Here is a 15,775-nt window from a genome sequence, read left to right on the forward strand (position 1 = left end):
GTTGTGAGCCCTGGAACTGCACGCATGCTTTTGGATGTGGATGTGCATTTAGACCTTGAAGCTTTTTGAACCATTTGTAGTTTTGGCAAGCTTTAAAATCCACTTTTCAAGGAGCACAATAAAAACAGGTAAGACTTCTGACGATCACTACAAAGATCTGAAGCAATAAGTCACTAATATCAGAAATATCTAAAGCAGCCACAGGATGACTGGAGCATTCTAGAGCATCAGGAACCAGGAATAATTGACTTGCTGTTCACTTATACTGTACCTTATAACAGACTGCTTAGAATACTGCCCTAAATCTATTGATGGATAACATTTTATTAATGAGAATTTCCTGTATTTTGCCAGGTGAATTCTTCTTGAACATTGAGAAAAGTAGAAAACCAATGAGAAGACTCTTGCTGTGATGGGTGGCTGTGCTGAGTCTCCAATTGTTCTCTGTGAGCCTCACACTAATACCTGCTGCTTAACATATGTCGGAGAACCGCTTATCCAGTTGTTATGGGCATTCTTTAGAATGCCACAATCAAGCCATACAAGGGGATGGCTGTCCTGCTATCAGACATCTCAGCCTTGCATATAGCTAGATACTAGATAACTGCTTGTCAAGCTGTCATTTCATTTATAACAGATGCTCTGTGTATGCGAATCTGGGGAAATTACCCATGGATGAAGTGATTACTAGAGGATGCAGTGCGATAACGGTTCCAGGTTTTTATACTTTATTATGGATGTTAATCCAAACTGCACATTCTTATCCAGTCTATGAATAAAATGAATTGTCTAAAACTGTTGATTTTCTTTCTTGTGGCCATTTGAATTTAAAAGGAACAATGTCCATAAGCACAGCTCACTATCTTACAAAATCTTACTTTTTTGGGTCTGATCTTTAAATTGTAGCATCATTCAATTCTATTGTAACAGTAAAATGCACATTATTATACTGTAAACAATTCAAAAGTTGTTTTTTATTCATTAAAGTGCAGTACAACTGAAAAGAAATAGGTCATGATTTGTAAGAATTTGTTTTCACATTGGTAACAAAACACAACCATTATGAAAACAATTGCACATTAAAAAGTTTAACATCAATCAGATTGACAAATCAATCGTTATTGGACAGAATTCTAAATTTCCACTGGGCAGAATAAGGAATGAAAATAGTGGCTTAAACAAAGTTGTTTGTGTGCTGGTCTGGAAATTCAGAATTGTGCATATTACTGGGTTTGGTAAGTAGGAACGTCATTGTTGGCGAGTAACCCTTATGACTGCAGTACAGTAGCACATTGCTTTCATTTGCTTTACACCTTTGCCTTCTTCACTGGTGGACCATGCAGACTGACTTTGGGGATTTCACACGTGGGAGTAAAGGGTATTCTCGGTACGGTTACCTTCTTTCCTATAGTTTCAACCTGGGGAACCAAATTAACATACATAAATACTGACAGCAAAACAAAATTGGTATTTACCTTGAGTTTCAGTATCTTTAGTTTAAAGTTCCTTCTCTTCAGCTTAATGCATTCCAGTGTTGGTACCTCGGAATAAGACATCCTAAAACGTGCCTAGACCGATGCAAACACGAAGCAGCTGCACATTCTCAATAATAAAACTCCTTACCTGAAATCCAATGTTCTGAAGCCTGACATGAAGATCGTCCAGAACCCGCCTCCCATCAAATATGAAAGCTGGTTTTAGCATTGTTTTGTAGATTCGCTCATAATCCAGATCCTATGGAAAGAAGACTTTCTTAAAGTTTTGTGATCAGGTCCCTCGGTCTCCACCCAGAACACAGTGAAAAGACAGCAAGTAGTCTTTTTGGGACACTACTGCACATTATTTTTTCTACCAACTGAAATAAAATATGTACTGTCTGATCACATCAAGAGTCCATTTAATTTAGGTTTTCAGGAATAAAACATAAATTAAATGGACCGAACAAAAAAGTGCTTTGTCAGCATTTATCATGCGTGCTAAATAAATGAACATGAAGCTTTGGTAGACCCATGGAAATGACAAAGCATGTAAGAAGTCTCCCAACAAGTGCTTTCCCTGCCGAGGCCATTTAGGGAACATTTAAAAGGGCGCAAGTGAAAAACCAAAAATAAAAAAATGCCATCACCTCTATCAAATTATTCAATGGTGGCCTGGTATGCATGAGAGCCTTGTTCCTTTTTGTTTTGTTCACGTTCGGTTTTAGATGAAGGGCGTTCACAGTATTTTGTCAACTCCTCCTCATTGTCAGATGTGCTCTAGCATAATAGGGTGTAGCAAAAATGGGAATAAACTTGAAATTCCGGTTACACTCATTAGACCCTGTTGCTTGGCTTCACCCTCCCCACAGCACTAAACTGAAGCGTGGGAATTCATGTTTTACTGCAGAAGAACTCTGACCACTGCATTAAGCAATTACCATTCAACACTAATTCACATCATAAAGCGCCAGCTTCACTCTAGAGAGCCTTATTTCCTTGTGCAGTAGGGTTTCAATCCATGCCATCAGATTTGGCACAGTAACATGATAATACTCACTTTGAACATATCCCACTCTGTGCAGATAACCAGTGCATGGGCTCCGTCACAGGCCTCGTACGGGTCACTTGTGATAGTAACTAGATGAGACACTGATTGAGGAAACAGAAAGTGTAACCTTAGCCACGACACAACATGACGTTAATACAAAACACACAATCCTGTGTGTACTTTTCAAAGGGCATTATTTATAACTTCGTACATTGTCCCTCTTTAATCAAAAATGTAATCAATGAATTTCAAAATGACATTTCCATTATAAGTCATTTTCACAGATGCTACTATAGGCGTAATTTTGTGAGTGAAAATAACGGACCGGACAGCGCTAGGAAAATCAGATTAGTTGAAACCGTTCCACCTTACTTCCCCAGAACCGTTTTGGACCAATAGTCTGCTCTGCTAGATCAGATGTTCCAAAAACCCATACTATCTACTATAAACAGAGTTCCATGATTCATATTGAACCAGAACAGTTCCAAGCAACTGCACCTCTCTCCGGGCCTCCCTCGGAGATGCTGGGCTGGGAGAGATCCTGAATGATCTGCTCCTTCGGTACTTTGGGGTCGTAGATCTGCAACATCGCACCTTCATCCAGCAGGTACTTGGAGATGTGGATACTGGAGGACTCCCTGTAATAAAAGTACTTGATAATACACAAGCTGAATGACAAAATTGCCTTGCAAAACTGGTAATTGGATTGAACCTCTAGCCTACAGCTTTGGCCAAAAGTTTTGTATTTCTCAATCCTAACATTCTAGGGAATGCTAAACTTTTGGCCACAGCTGTAGACTGACTCTGCCTTAAAACAGTTAACTGAGATCAAGTTCATTTGATATGGATTAACTTTTTGCACCAATTAAATTGCAGAAGTGAGTTAATAATTAACAAGCTGCTTGAAGCCAAAATAAAGTTTACCGATAAAGCATATTTTTGAATTACCGTGTGTCTCCAGTGTCCTTTTTGAAAGCAAATCCCAGGACAGCAATCTTCTTTCCAGTCACAGTATTAAACAGGCAGTCAATTATACGGCACGCAAACCGCTGCCTTTGGTACTCATTCATATCTATCACCTTAAAGAAATAGAGCATTACAGTTCAAGAGTCCTTTCATGTCACTCACAAAACAATCAATTTACAAAAAGAAATTTAAAAAAAAAAAAAGAGGAGGTTGGACAGTTACTGGGCTCAGCATATAAACAATACCTGCTGCCAGTACTTTGCCACTTCAGGGAGGTTCAGAGCCTCACACAGATACACCAGGTTGAGGACATCCTTCTTGAAACAGCTACCACCAAAGCCTAAACCAAAAAGGGTTTCATTCCAATGCATTGAATCATGGAGATTGAATTCTGCAGCTCTGGTTAATGACATTCGCCTGCATTTCTCATTTGCTGTGCTACCTGTTACAAATTCACATTTATTCTGGTAATGTTTTGCACATGCCAGCCAATTGACATTGTCACAGAGAGTCCTGAAAGCGAGCTTCACTTACCAATACTGGGTTTAAGGAATTTATTTCCAATTCTCTGGTCCATTCCGATGGCTTTTGCCACCTCTTCTACGTCGGCCCCCGTTGACTCGCACAACGCACTAATTGAATTAATACTGCTGATTCTCTGGGCAAGGAATGCATTAGCAGCCTGCAGGAAAACATACAATAATGAGTATAATTCAGTGCTAGCTGTCGGATCACATTTGTTGTCCTGTGATGTACACACCAGCTTGGAGAGCTCGGAGGACCAGGTGTTGGTGGTGATGATCTTGTCCCTGGGGACCCAGTTTTCATAGACTGCGCACAGGGCACGAATGGCGCTCTGTCCCTCTGGGGTTTCATCTCCGCCGATCAGCACACGGTCCGGATTCTTCAGGTCCTTGATGGCAGTGCCCTCAGCAAGGAATTCGGGGTTAGACAGCACCTGTATTGGGGAAAGCGGAGAGAGAGAGGGAGAGAGACCAATTTATAAATAGCTTTCTGATGTTACCACTCACCACAGTGAACATACACTGGAAATGTACAGTAGGTACCTGTAATTGTTTGCAGTTGTTTTTGCCGCTGAAGTTAAAAAGTTAAATATGTTTGTACGTGTAATGTACAGGGCAAAATGAAAAATGCTGTGTTACAAAATTCGGGATGTAATTTACATACCAAATAAATGAGCCATGGACAGCCAAAGAGCATGTGACAGGTAGTGTGCCACTCAGAATATTGAAGTGAAAGATACCAGAAGAAGTCGCAATACGTGAATATTATGAAATCTGTAAAAAGGTCATAACATTGCTTTATAGGACTCCATACAAAACACCAACTAATCAGATAGAGAATATCTGTGTAATCTAGGTAATGGTTTAAACAGAGTTTCACGGTTTGAATACAGGGGCACTAATTTGAACACAGGGGCATTGATTTGAATACAGGGGCATTGATTTGAATACAGGGGCATTGATTTGAATACAGGGGCATTGATTTGTGTGCTCACCTGCAGGTTAAGGTTTGGTTTTGTGTTTGCATCGAATATTCTTCTAATGCTCTCAGCAGCCCTCACTGGCACGGTGCTCTTCTCAGTGACCAGCTTATAGCCATCGGAGACCTCCACAATCCGCCGGGCACAGGACTCAATGTACTTCAGGTCTGCTGCTCGTCCTTTCCCCATCCCATAGGTCTTTGTTGGGGTGTTTACCTGGGAGCAAAACATCAACTCTCAGCTTCTCTTGTATCACACAGAATGCTTAAATACTTTGACATGCGTTTAAAAAAGTATTCTTGCATTGTACAGTGAGATGTACAAAATATGTATGGATCTGTCTACTGAACCCTAGAACTGCACAATGATTGAAGTTAGTATGCAAATAAACATGGTACTGCATATTGATTTAGCACTTCATCTGCATGTTGCAAACTTCATCATGTTAATATAGCATAATCAGCAGGACAAGATTATTCACAAACCTTTACCCAAATTCACAAATAGGACATTTTTCAAAACTGTATATTATTTTATACACTTTAAATAAATAAATAAATAAATAAAGGCATTACATTATGCAAACACAACTTAAAATAAAATACATCTAGACCAGTGGTCTTTACCTGTCTATTTTATCAAGACATTGACCTGTCTGTCAGAAAAATAATGTTTTCATGTTTTCCAAATGAACAAAGGGCTTTTTTGTGTACCCAAGCTTCACTGTAAACAGGATTATCCCTTCACAATGCTCTGACCTACTACTTTAGCTTGTAGTGAATGGGAGGCTTACAGAAATGAAGACAAGGTCGGCCTCTCTAATGGCAGAGTCGATCTCTGTGGAAAAGAAGAGATTCTTCCCTCTGCAGGATTCCACTATCTCCTTCAGACCGGGCTAGGGAACACAACAAGTTTTGCATAACATAAATAGATCTCATAACGTTTGGAACAACATTAAAAAAAATGTATCCTGTAGAGATGTTCCATTTCATAAAAAAAAAAAAAACACACACACACAACAAAACATTGAATAAACATGGTGCACCTCTATTATTATTATTATTATTATTATTATTATTATTATTAATTTCTTAGCAGATGCCCTTACCCAGGGTGATTTACAGTTGTATAAAAAAAATACATATGAAGTATTACAGAACAAGTAGGCGTAAGAAATAAAATACAATGACTTCAGTCCTAATAAGAGTAAAGTCCTAATCATTATGCCCTTGGGCAGTGCGGTATTGCTTACATGATTCACTGTAGCAATCTTGCATTAAAAGGGCCTCTTAAAGAGAACAAGGTTCTTTGAAATACAGCAACAAAAAAAAGGCTGTTGGCAAGCCTTACCTCATAGATGGGAAGTGCGTCTGAATTCCAGGCTTTGATTCTCGATTCATTAAGGTCGACAACACTGACTTTGATATCTGGACACATGTGAGCAATCACACTGCAAGTGGGTCCACCAACATAGCCAGCACCAATGCAGCAGATCTTTTTAATCTGAAACATTGTGACTGAAAATAAAAGGAATTTCACTTCAATTTTTGTATTAACAACAAATAGTTGTATTATTTGTTTTATATTCCGTGTTACAGCCAGTGTCCTCTTACATAATAAAATGAAATCTTAGACACAGCTTTTGACAAGAAGTCTTTGTAAACTGGCTTCATTAACAAATATTTGTGCTGTTATATCATACAAATATAAAACTGCTTTGAAATGTCTGCAAGCCAGAACTAATGTGACATACTTGATGTATTTCACACATTTAAAGCTCATATCAAACGGGACTGACGTTAAGAGTGTATGTGTGAGAGTGAGAGAGAGAGTGTCTCAGTGTGTGTGAGAGAGAGAGAGAATGTGCGTGTGTCTCAGTGTGTGAGAGAGAGAGAGAATGTGCGTGTGTCTCAGTGTGTGTGAGAGAGAGAATGTGCGTGTGTCTCAGTGTGTGTGTGAGAGAGAGAGAGAATGTGCGTGTGTCTCAGTGTGTGTGTGAGAGAGAGAGAATGTGCGTGTGTCTCAGTGTGTGGAGGATGACAGAGTCACACACACTCTCTCTGTCTCTCTGTTACACGCACACAACACCGAGTCGCTTTGGGGGTGTGTGTGTCAGAGAGAGAGAGAGAATGTGTGTCTCAGTGTGTGTGTGGGAGAGATACACGCACACACACAGCTCTCCTCTCTCTTTAGACGCACACAGAGTGTCACACACACTCTCTCTCAGTGAGAGAGAGTGTGTGCGTGTGTCTCAGTGTGTGTGTGTGAGAGAGAGAATGTGCGTGTGTCTCAGTGTGTGTGTGTGTCTCAGTGTGAGAGAGAGAATGTGCGTGTGTCTCAGTGTGTGTGTGAGAGAGAGAGAGTGTGCGTGTGTCTCAGTGTGTGTGAGAGAGAGAATGTGCGTGTGTCTCAGTGTGTGTGTGAGAGAGAGAGAGAATGTGCGTGTGTCTCAGTGTGTGTGTGAGAGAGAGAGAGAATGTGCGTGTGTCTCAGTGTGTGTGTGAGAGAGAGAGAGAATGTGCGTGTGTCTCAGTGTGTGTGTGAGAGAGAGAGAGAATGTGCGTGTGTCTCAGTGTGTGTGTGAGAGAGAGAGAGAGAATGTGCGTGTGTCTCAGTGTGTGTGTGTCTCAGTGTGTGTGAGAGAGAGAGAATGTGCGTGTGTCTCAGTGTGTGTGTGAGAGAGAGAGAGAATGAGAAATGTGGTGTGTGTCGCAATGTGTGTGTGTAGACCAGCGAGAATGTGCTGTGTCTCAGTGTGTGTGTGTGAAGAGAGACAGACTCTCTGTCTCAGTGTGTGTACAGAGAAGACACGTGAGTCACACACTCCAACTTGTGTCCCTGTCTCTCTTACACGCACACAGAGTGTGTACTCCACTCTGTGTGTCTCAGTCCCTTGACAGAGAAGAGCTGTGTCAACCGTGTCTCTCTCTCTTACACGCAACACAGTGTCACACACACTCTCGTGTGGTGAGAGAGAATCAGTGTGTCTGTGTGAGAGAGAGAGAGAATGTGCGTGTGTCTCAGTGTGTGTGAGAGAGAGAGAGAATGTGCGTGTGTCTCAGTGTGTGTGAGAGAGAGAGAATGTGCGTGTGTCTCAGTGTGTGTGTGAGAGAGAGAGAGAGAATGTGCGTGTGTCTCAGTGTGTGTGAGAGAGAGAGAGAATGTGCGTGTGTCTCAGTGTGTGTGTGAGAGAGAGAGAATGTGCGTGTGTCTCAGTGTGTGTGTGAGAGAGAGAGAGAATGTGCGTGTGTCTCAGTGTGTGTGTGAGAGAGAGAGAGAATGTGCGTGTGTCTCAGTGTGTGAGAGAGAGAGAATGTGCGTGTGTCTCAGTGTGTGTGTGAGAGAGAGAGAGAATGTGCGTGTGTCTCAGTGTGTGTGTGAGAGAGAGAGAATGTGCGTGTGTCTCAGTGTGTGTGTGAGAGAGAGAGAATGTGCGTGTGTCTCAGTGTGTGTGTGAGAGAGAGAGAGAATGTGCGTGTGTCTCAGTGTGTGTGAGAGAGAGAGAGAATGTGCGTGTGTCTCAGTGTGTGTGTGAGAGAGAGAGATGTGCGTCTCAGTGTGTGTGTGGGTGTGTCTGCTCAGTCTCTCTACACGTGTGTGTGTCTCCACTTAACGCAACACAGAGTGTGTCACTCACTGTCTGTTTTACACGCACAACAGAGAGACACACAACACTCTCTCTCTGATGCCTTACACGCACACACAGAGTCACCTCACGTGTGTGTGTGAGAGAGAGAGAATGTGCGTGTGTGTGTGGTGTGTGTGAGAGAGAGAGAGAATGTGCGTGTGTCTCAGTGTGTGTGTGAGAGAGAGAGAGAATGTGCGTGTGTCTCAGTGTGTGTGTGAGAGAGAGATGTGCGTGTGTGTCTCAGTGTGTGTGAGAGAGAGAATGTGCGTCTCAGTGTGTGTGTGAGAGAGAGAGAGAATGTGCGTGTGTCTCAGTGTGTGTGTGAGAGAGAGAGAGAATGTGCGTGTGTCTCAGTGTGTGTGTGAGAGAGAGAGAGAATGTGCGTGTGTCTCAGTGTGTGTGTGAGAGAGAGAGAGAATGTGCGTGTGTCTCAGTGTGTGTGTGAGAGAGAGAGAGAGAGAGAATGTGTGTGTCTCAGTGTGTGTGTGAGAGAGAGAGAGAATGTGCGTGTGTCTCAGTGTGTGTGTGAGAGAGAGAGAGAGATACACTCAACACTGTGCACACACCTCATGTTTGTGTGAGTCACACACAGACTCTCTCTCTTACACGCCACACAGAGTCACGCACACTGGTGTCTCTCTCTCTACACGCACACAGAGTCACACACACACTCTCTCCTCTTACAACGCACACAGAGTCACACCACACTCCTCTCTCTTGTTACACGCAGACACAGAGTGTCACACACGTGGGTCTCTGTGTGTTCTGTACACGGACAATTGTGTGGGTCTTGTGTGTGTGAGAGAGAGAGAGAATGTGCGTGTCTCAGTGTGTGTGTGAGAGAGAGAGAGAATGTGCGTGTGTCTCAGTGTGTGTGTGAGAGAGAGAATGTGCGTGTGAGAGAGAGTGTCTGTGTGTGTGTGAGAGGACAGACGCTCTCTCTCTCAGAAGTGTCACACACTCCAGCAGTTGTTGGGGTCACTCCAGTGTGGCACTCTGTCTCGTACACGCACAGAGTCACACACACGTGTGTCCCTCCACTTACACCAAGAGTCACAGTAGAGAGAGACACTCCTCTCTCTCTCTCTTACACGCACAACAGAGAGAACACACACACTCTCCTCTCTCTCCTTACACGCACACAGAGTCACACACACTCCTCTCTCTCTCTTTACGTCACACACGAGTCCATGCAGTGTGTGTGAGAGAGAGAGAGAATGTGTGTGTGTGAGAGAGATGATTCATGTGCGTGTCTCAGGGTGTGTGTGTGAGAGAGAGAGAGAATGTGCGTGTGTCTCAGTGTGTGAGAGAGAGACAAGTGTGTGTGTGAGAGAGAGAGATAAATGTGCGTGTGTCTCAGGTGTGTGTGAGAGAGAGAATGTGCGTGTGTCTCAGTGTGTGAGAGAGAGAGAGAGAAAATGTGCGTGTGTCTCAGTGTGTGTGAGAGAGAGAGAGAGAATGTGCGTGTGTCTCAGTGTGTGTGTGAGAGAGAGAATGTGCGTGTGTCTCAGTGTGTGTGTGTGAGAGAGAGAGAATGTGCGTGTGTCTCAGTGTGTGAGAGAGAGAGAATGTGTGTCTCAGTGTGTGTGTGAGAGAGAGAGAATGTGCGTGTGTCTCAGTGTGTGAGAGAGAGAATGTGCGTTTGTCTCAGTGTGTGAGAGAGAGAGAGATTGAAAATGTGCGTGTGTGTCAGTGTGTGTGTGAGAGAGAGAAGAGAGAAAATGTGCGAGAGTCTCAGTGTGCGTGTGTCTCAGTGTGAGAGAGAGAGAATGTGCGTGTGTCTCAGTGTGTGTGAGAGAGAGAATGTGCGTGTGTCTCAGTGTGTGTCAAAGAGAGAGAGAGAATGTGCAATGTCGTCTCAGTGTGTGTCAGTCCTGAGAGAGAGAGAATGTGCGTGTGTCTCAGTGTGTAGAGAGAGAGAATGTGCAGTTTGTCTCAGTGTGTGAGAGAGAGAATGTGCGTGTGTCTCAGTGTGTGAGAGAGAGAATGTGCGTCTCAGTGTGTGTGTGAGAGAGAGAATGTGCGTCTCAGTGTGTGAGAGAGAGAATGTGCGTCTCAGTGTGTGAGAGAGAGAATGTGCGTCTCAGTGGTGTGTCTTCACTGCACTTGGTTTGTCTCAGTGGTGTTGCGTCCTGTCTCTTATGTGTTGGCGTGTTCTCAAGTGCACTGTGTCTCTCTTGTGTTGTGTCCCAGAGTCACACTGTACTCTCTCAGTGTGTGGTCTGTCACAGATGTGGTGTGGTGCTGTGTGTCTCATCTGTAGAATTGCGTGTATTGCACGTCATGTGTGTCTTGTGAGAGAGCGACAGAGTGTGTTGTGTGCTCCATGCAACAGAGAGTGTGCTCTCCATGTGTCGTCTCCAATGCATGTGTGTTCACAGAGTTGTCCACACACATGTGTGTGTGTCTCAGTGCGCACACTCAGTGTGTGTGGTGTGTGTCTCAGTGTGTGTGTGAGAGAGAGAGAGAATGTGCGTGTGTCTCAGTGTGTGTGTCTGAGAGAGAGAGAATGTGCGCGTGTCTCAATGTGTGTGTGTGTGTGTGAGAGAGAGAATGTGCGTGTGTCTCAGTGTGTGTGTGAGAGAGAGAATGTGCGTGTGTCTCAGTGTGTGTGTGTGTCTCAGTGTGTGTGAGAGTGAGAGAGAATGTGTGTGTGTCTCATGTGTGTGTGTGTCAATGCACGAGAGAGAGAATGTGCGTGTGTCTCATGTGTGTGTGTCAATGAGAGAGAGAGAGAATGTGTGTGTGTCTCAGTGTGTGTGTGAGAGAGAGAGAGAATGTGCGTGTGTCTCAGTGTGTGTGTGTGTGAGAGAGAGAGAATGTGCACGTGTGTCTCAGTGTGTGTGAGAGAGAGAGAGAGAGTTGACATGAACACTGTGTTCTCATGTGTGTGTCTCTTACAGAGAGAGTCAGGAGAACTGTTGCGTGTGTCTCAATGTGTGTGTCCAGTGGAGACTGAGAGAATGTTACTCGTCTCTGTACACGACCAGAGATCACACACAGGTGTCTACACGCACAGAGGAGAGCAGAGAATGTCACAGAGTGTGATAGTGTGGTGACTGAGAGGAGAGTCATGTGTGCGTGTGTCTCATTGTGTGTGTGGTGAGCACTACCTACTGTGAAAATGGCTCTCATTGTGTCACACACCAGTCACACGCAGGTGTCCACTACTCTCTCCTTTACATGTGTTGTGTGTGTGAGAGAGAGAATGTGCGTGTGTCTCAGTGTGTGCTCTCTCATGTGTGTCCACAGAGCAGACAGAGCAGTGCCTGTGTGTCTTCACGCCCACAGTCACAAGCACAGACTCTCTGTGTACACGAGAGGACACAGAGTGCACTTGCTCTCACTGGTACACTTTGTCAGAGCGCATGTTGTCGTCTCAACAGTGTCAACAAGTCACACGTGTGTCTCAGTGTGTGGTGTGTCAGAGTGTTGTGTGCTCTCGGTCGCTTTACACGCACACAGAGTCACCACACACTCTCTCTTGTGTGTGTGTGTGTCTCAATGAGAGTGTGTCTCAGTGCGTGTGTCTGCCTGTGTGTGTGTGTGAGAGAGAGAGAATGTGCGTGTGTCTCAGTGTGTGTGTGAGAATGTGTGTGTGTCTCAATGCACGTGTGTCTCAGTGTGTGTGTGTGTGTGTGTGTGAGAGAGAGAGTGTTTGAGTAGAGATGTCTCAGTGTCGCAGTGTGTGTGTGAGTCACAGAGAGAATGTGCGTGTGTCTCAGTGTCTGTCTGAGAGAAGAGACACAGAGTCACCATGGGTGGTGTGTGTGTGAGAGAGAGAGAGAATGTGCGTGTGTCTCAGTGTGTGTGTGAGAGAGAGAGAGAATGTGCGTGTGTCTCAGTGTGTGTGAGAGTGTGCTGTCACAGAGTCACACACTCTGCTCTCTGAAGTGTGTGTCTCAGTGTATAGACAGTGTGTCAGTGTGTGAGAGAGAGAATGTGCGTGTGTCTCAGTGTGTGTGTCTGAGAGAGAGAATGTGCGTCCATCTCAGTGTGTGTGTGTGTGAGAGTCTCAATGTGTGTGTGTCTCAGTGTGTGTGTGAGAGAGAGTGTGTGTCTGTGTCTCAACTCCGCACACAGAGTCACACACACACTCTCACGAACTGTCCTCTCATACACGCACCAGACACACACCACACACTCTCTCTCATTTGTGTCTTCACGAGACAGAGTTCACAGTGGTGTCTGTCTTACACCACACAGAGTGTTTGTGTGTGTGTGTGAGTGTGCGTGTGTCTCAGTGGGTGTGAGAGAATGTGCGTGTGTCTCAGTGTGTGTGAGAGAGAGAATGTGCGTGTGTCTCAGTGTGTGTGTGAGAGAGAGAGAGAATGTGTGTGTGTCTCAGTGTGTGTGTGAGAGAGAGAGAGAATGTGCGTGTGTCTCAGTGTGTGAGAGAGAGAGAATGTGCGTCTCAGTGTGTGAGAGAGAGAATGTGCGTGTGTCTCAGTGTGTGTGTGAGAGAGAGAGATGTGCGTGTGTCTCAGTGTGTGTGTGAGAGAGAGAGAGAATGTGCGTGTGTCTCAGTGTGTGTGTGAGAGAGAGAGATGTGCGTGTGTCTCAATGTGTGTGTCTCAGAATGTGTGTGTGTCTCAGTGTGTGTGAGAGAGAGAATGTGCGTGTGTCTCAGTGTGTGTGTGTGAGAGAGAGAGAGAGTGTGTGTGTGTCACTTGTCTCAGTGTGTGTGTCTCTTACACTACACACAGAGTGGAGTCCACAGAATGTGCTGTGTCACAGTGTGGTGTGAGTCACGAGACCCACTCTCTGCGTGACACTCAGTCATTGTGTGTGTTGAGACAGCAGAGAGTCACACAGACACCACTCTCTCTCTCTTACACTCACTAAGTGTGGTGGTGTCACATGGCATGTGGTCTAGCACAGAGCTTGTACACAACACTCTCGGTGTACTCAGTTACACGCACACAAGTCACACACACAGAATCTGCGTGTCCTCATGTGTGTGTGACAGAGTCACACACACACTCTCTGTCTCTCTCTTACACGCACACAGAAGTGCACACACATCCTCTCCTCTCTGTCTCAGTTACACGCACACAGAGACGCAATGGTGCTGGTGTCTCTCTCTGTGTGTGTGCAAACGAACACAGCCGTGATGACAAATGTGCTGTGTCCTCAGTGTGTGTGTGAGAGAGAATGTCACACTGTCTCTCGTGTCTTACACCACAACAAGAGTCAACACATGTCTGTACTCGCACAGTGTGTGTGGGAGAGACAGAGAGAACACCACTCTGCTCTCTGTGTTCAGTTGTGTGAGTCACACAGAGAGATGTGCGTGTGCCTCTTTGTGGTGGTGTGAGAGCACAGACATGTGCAGTTCTCTAACCTCTTACACGCACACAGAGAGACAGGTCAAGCTTGGTGTCCTCAGTCATGTGTCTGCCTCAATGTGTGTGTGTCTCAATGTGCGTGTGTCTCAGTGTGTGTGTGAGAGAGAGAGAGAATGTGCGTGTGTCTCAGTGTGTGTCTGTGTGAGAGAGAGAGAGAATGTGCGTGTGTCTCAGTGTGTGTGTGAGAGAGAGAGAGAATGTGTGTGTGTCTCAGTGTGTGTGAGAGAGAATGTGTGTGTGTCTCAGTGTGTGTGAGAGAGAGAGAGAGTGTGTGTGTGTCTCAGTGTGTGTGAGAGAGAGAGTGTGTGTGTCGAAGCCAAAGTGGTGTGAGAGAGAGAGAGATGTGTGTCTCAGTGTGTGACAGAGAGAATGTGCCTGTGTTTCTCAGTGTGTGTGTGTGAGAGAGAGAGAATGTGTGTGTAGGTTTGAAATGAGGTATCACTGCAATGTTCGAAAACTGAAACAAATTAAATAAATGAAAAGGTGTTTTTTACACACACACACATAATTTAGACATGTTATTTAAAATCATGTAATCACAGAAAATATAACATGATAAAACGGTACTGGAAGCTGTAATAGTAGTAGGCCCCACATGTGAAATGTAACGTTTTTCAATTTTTGAAAGCTTTTCATTAAGTATATGTCAACTACAATCAAATATGTTAACATAACATTATTCAACATGTTTCATTCGGCATTATGAAGCAAACTCTGTTAATTCTTTAGGGTGATGCAAAACTTTTGCCCATGCCTTTATATTCCATGTTCACGCAATTTAAACAACGTGTTCGTCCAAGTTTAGAAAGATACAAGATAACCCGCAGATCGCAAACATACCATAAAAGTCTAACCCAAACAAGTACTTATTCTTACATTGTTAGCCACACTGAAACGGCTATTAATTAGACTATTGGTATAGTACTTCATAAACCCCTTTCACAAACACAATGTAAAATACGCGTTGTAACAATGTAGCGAGCAATATGATTTCAACACCAGTAATGCCAGGTTCAGAGGTAACTCACAGTGTACCGGGTAATGATACTGAGAGTGGAAACACAGCCCGTTGCATTTTCTACATACAGCGGCACTAACGCACACTTTACCTTTGTTGATCGAATCAAAACGATACTGCGCCTCAGTAGTCAGATTGCTCCTGAAGTGATCCTTAAAATGTTATTTTGCAAAGGAGTCCCGTCTTATTTAAATAGTTGCGCTGGGACTTCGCATTCTCCTGCCAATGAGACTATACCTGTCATAGTTCATGCATCTATTACCCTTCCTGGATCGCGTCACTAGTCGGTGGAAGGAGTGGACAGTATAGATAAAAGACAAATCGCTATCCACTTCGTCAAACTGCAGGAGGGGTCCTGTGACGTAAAGGGCAAATTCCTGAACCCGAGGATATTTTAGGGCAGTTTCTATGTGAGGGTTGGCCATGTGGAGCCGTCGATTTCGCAAGAAATACGAAAAGAATTTCATGTTTTGTAATTTAATTTGAATGTTTTGTCTTTGAATGGTGTCGTATCTGTAACCCTTCAGAAATGTTAGAGTTGTTTTAAAATTAGTTTCTGCTTAAACGTCATTTATAGTATGTTTTATATATAATAGATAACTTAGTACAGGCACACATCTTAATAGTAAAACAATCACAATACACCTTGCCATTTAATTGGAGCCCTCAGAAAATGTACAGCTGTATGTTTGTGTAGCTTTCTATAGTATTAATATATCACTTCATGGTCGCAATTATTTTGTATGTTTCTGTACAGATCAATCAATAGTGTGCTAGTATTACAG

General features: G+C 44.0%; 1 protein-coding gene across 1 annotated transcript; it reads right to left on the minus strand.

Moving 5' to 3' along the window:
* Positions 1-954: 954 nt before the first annotated feature.
* Positions 955-15,244, minus strand: LOC121329294 (UDP-glucose 6-dehydrogenase). Its single transcript, XM_041274837.1, has 12 exons — positions 15,082-15,244; positions 6,347-6,513; positions 5,790-5,891; positions 5,012-5,212; positions 4,253-4,450; positions 4,027-4,174; positions 3,738-3,832; positions 3,475-3,605; positions 3,025-3,164; positions 2,536-2,627; positions 1,624-1,734; positions 955-1,418 (listed from the first exon to the last, which is right to left on the minus strand). Exons 2-12 carry the CDS (start codon positions 6,506-6,508, stop codon positions 1,308-1,310), a joined length of 1,491 nt encoding a protein of 496 aa, XP_041130771.1. The 5' UTR covers positions 6,509-6,513; positions 15,082-15,244; the 3' UTR covers positions 955-1,307.
* Between the last annotated feature and the right edge of the window lie 531 nt (positions 15,245-15,775).

The sequence above is a fragment of the Polyodon spathula genome, chromosome 2, assembly GCF_017654505.1.
Source record: "Polyodon spathula isolate WHYD16114869_AA chromosome 2, ASM1765450v1, whole genome shotgun sequence".
Lineage (NCBI taxonomy): Eukaryota > Metazoa > Chordata > Actinopteri > Acipenseriformes > Polyodontidae > Polyodon > Polyodon spathula.

What these genes read in the sequence shown, in the direction of transcription:
- LOC121329294 (XM_041274837.1), bottom strand. Translation starts at nt 6,508, where the DNA reads ATGTTTCAGATTAAAAAGATCTGCTGCATTGGTGCTGGCTATGTTGGT. An exon ending in TGGCAAAGTACTGGCAGCAG is followed by an intron (nt 3,606 to 3,737) that starts GTATTGTTTATA and finishes TATTTCTTTAAG; the next exon opens with GTGATAGATATGAATGAGTA. An exon ending in AAGGACACTGGAGACACACG is followed by an intron (nt 3,165 to 3,474) that starts GTAATTCAAAAA and finishes CTTTTATTACAG; the next exon opens with GGAGTCCTCCAGTATCCACA.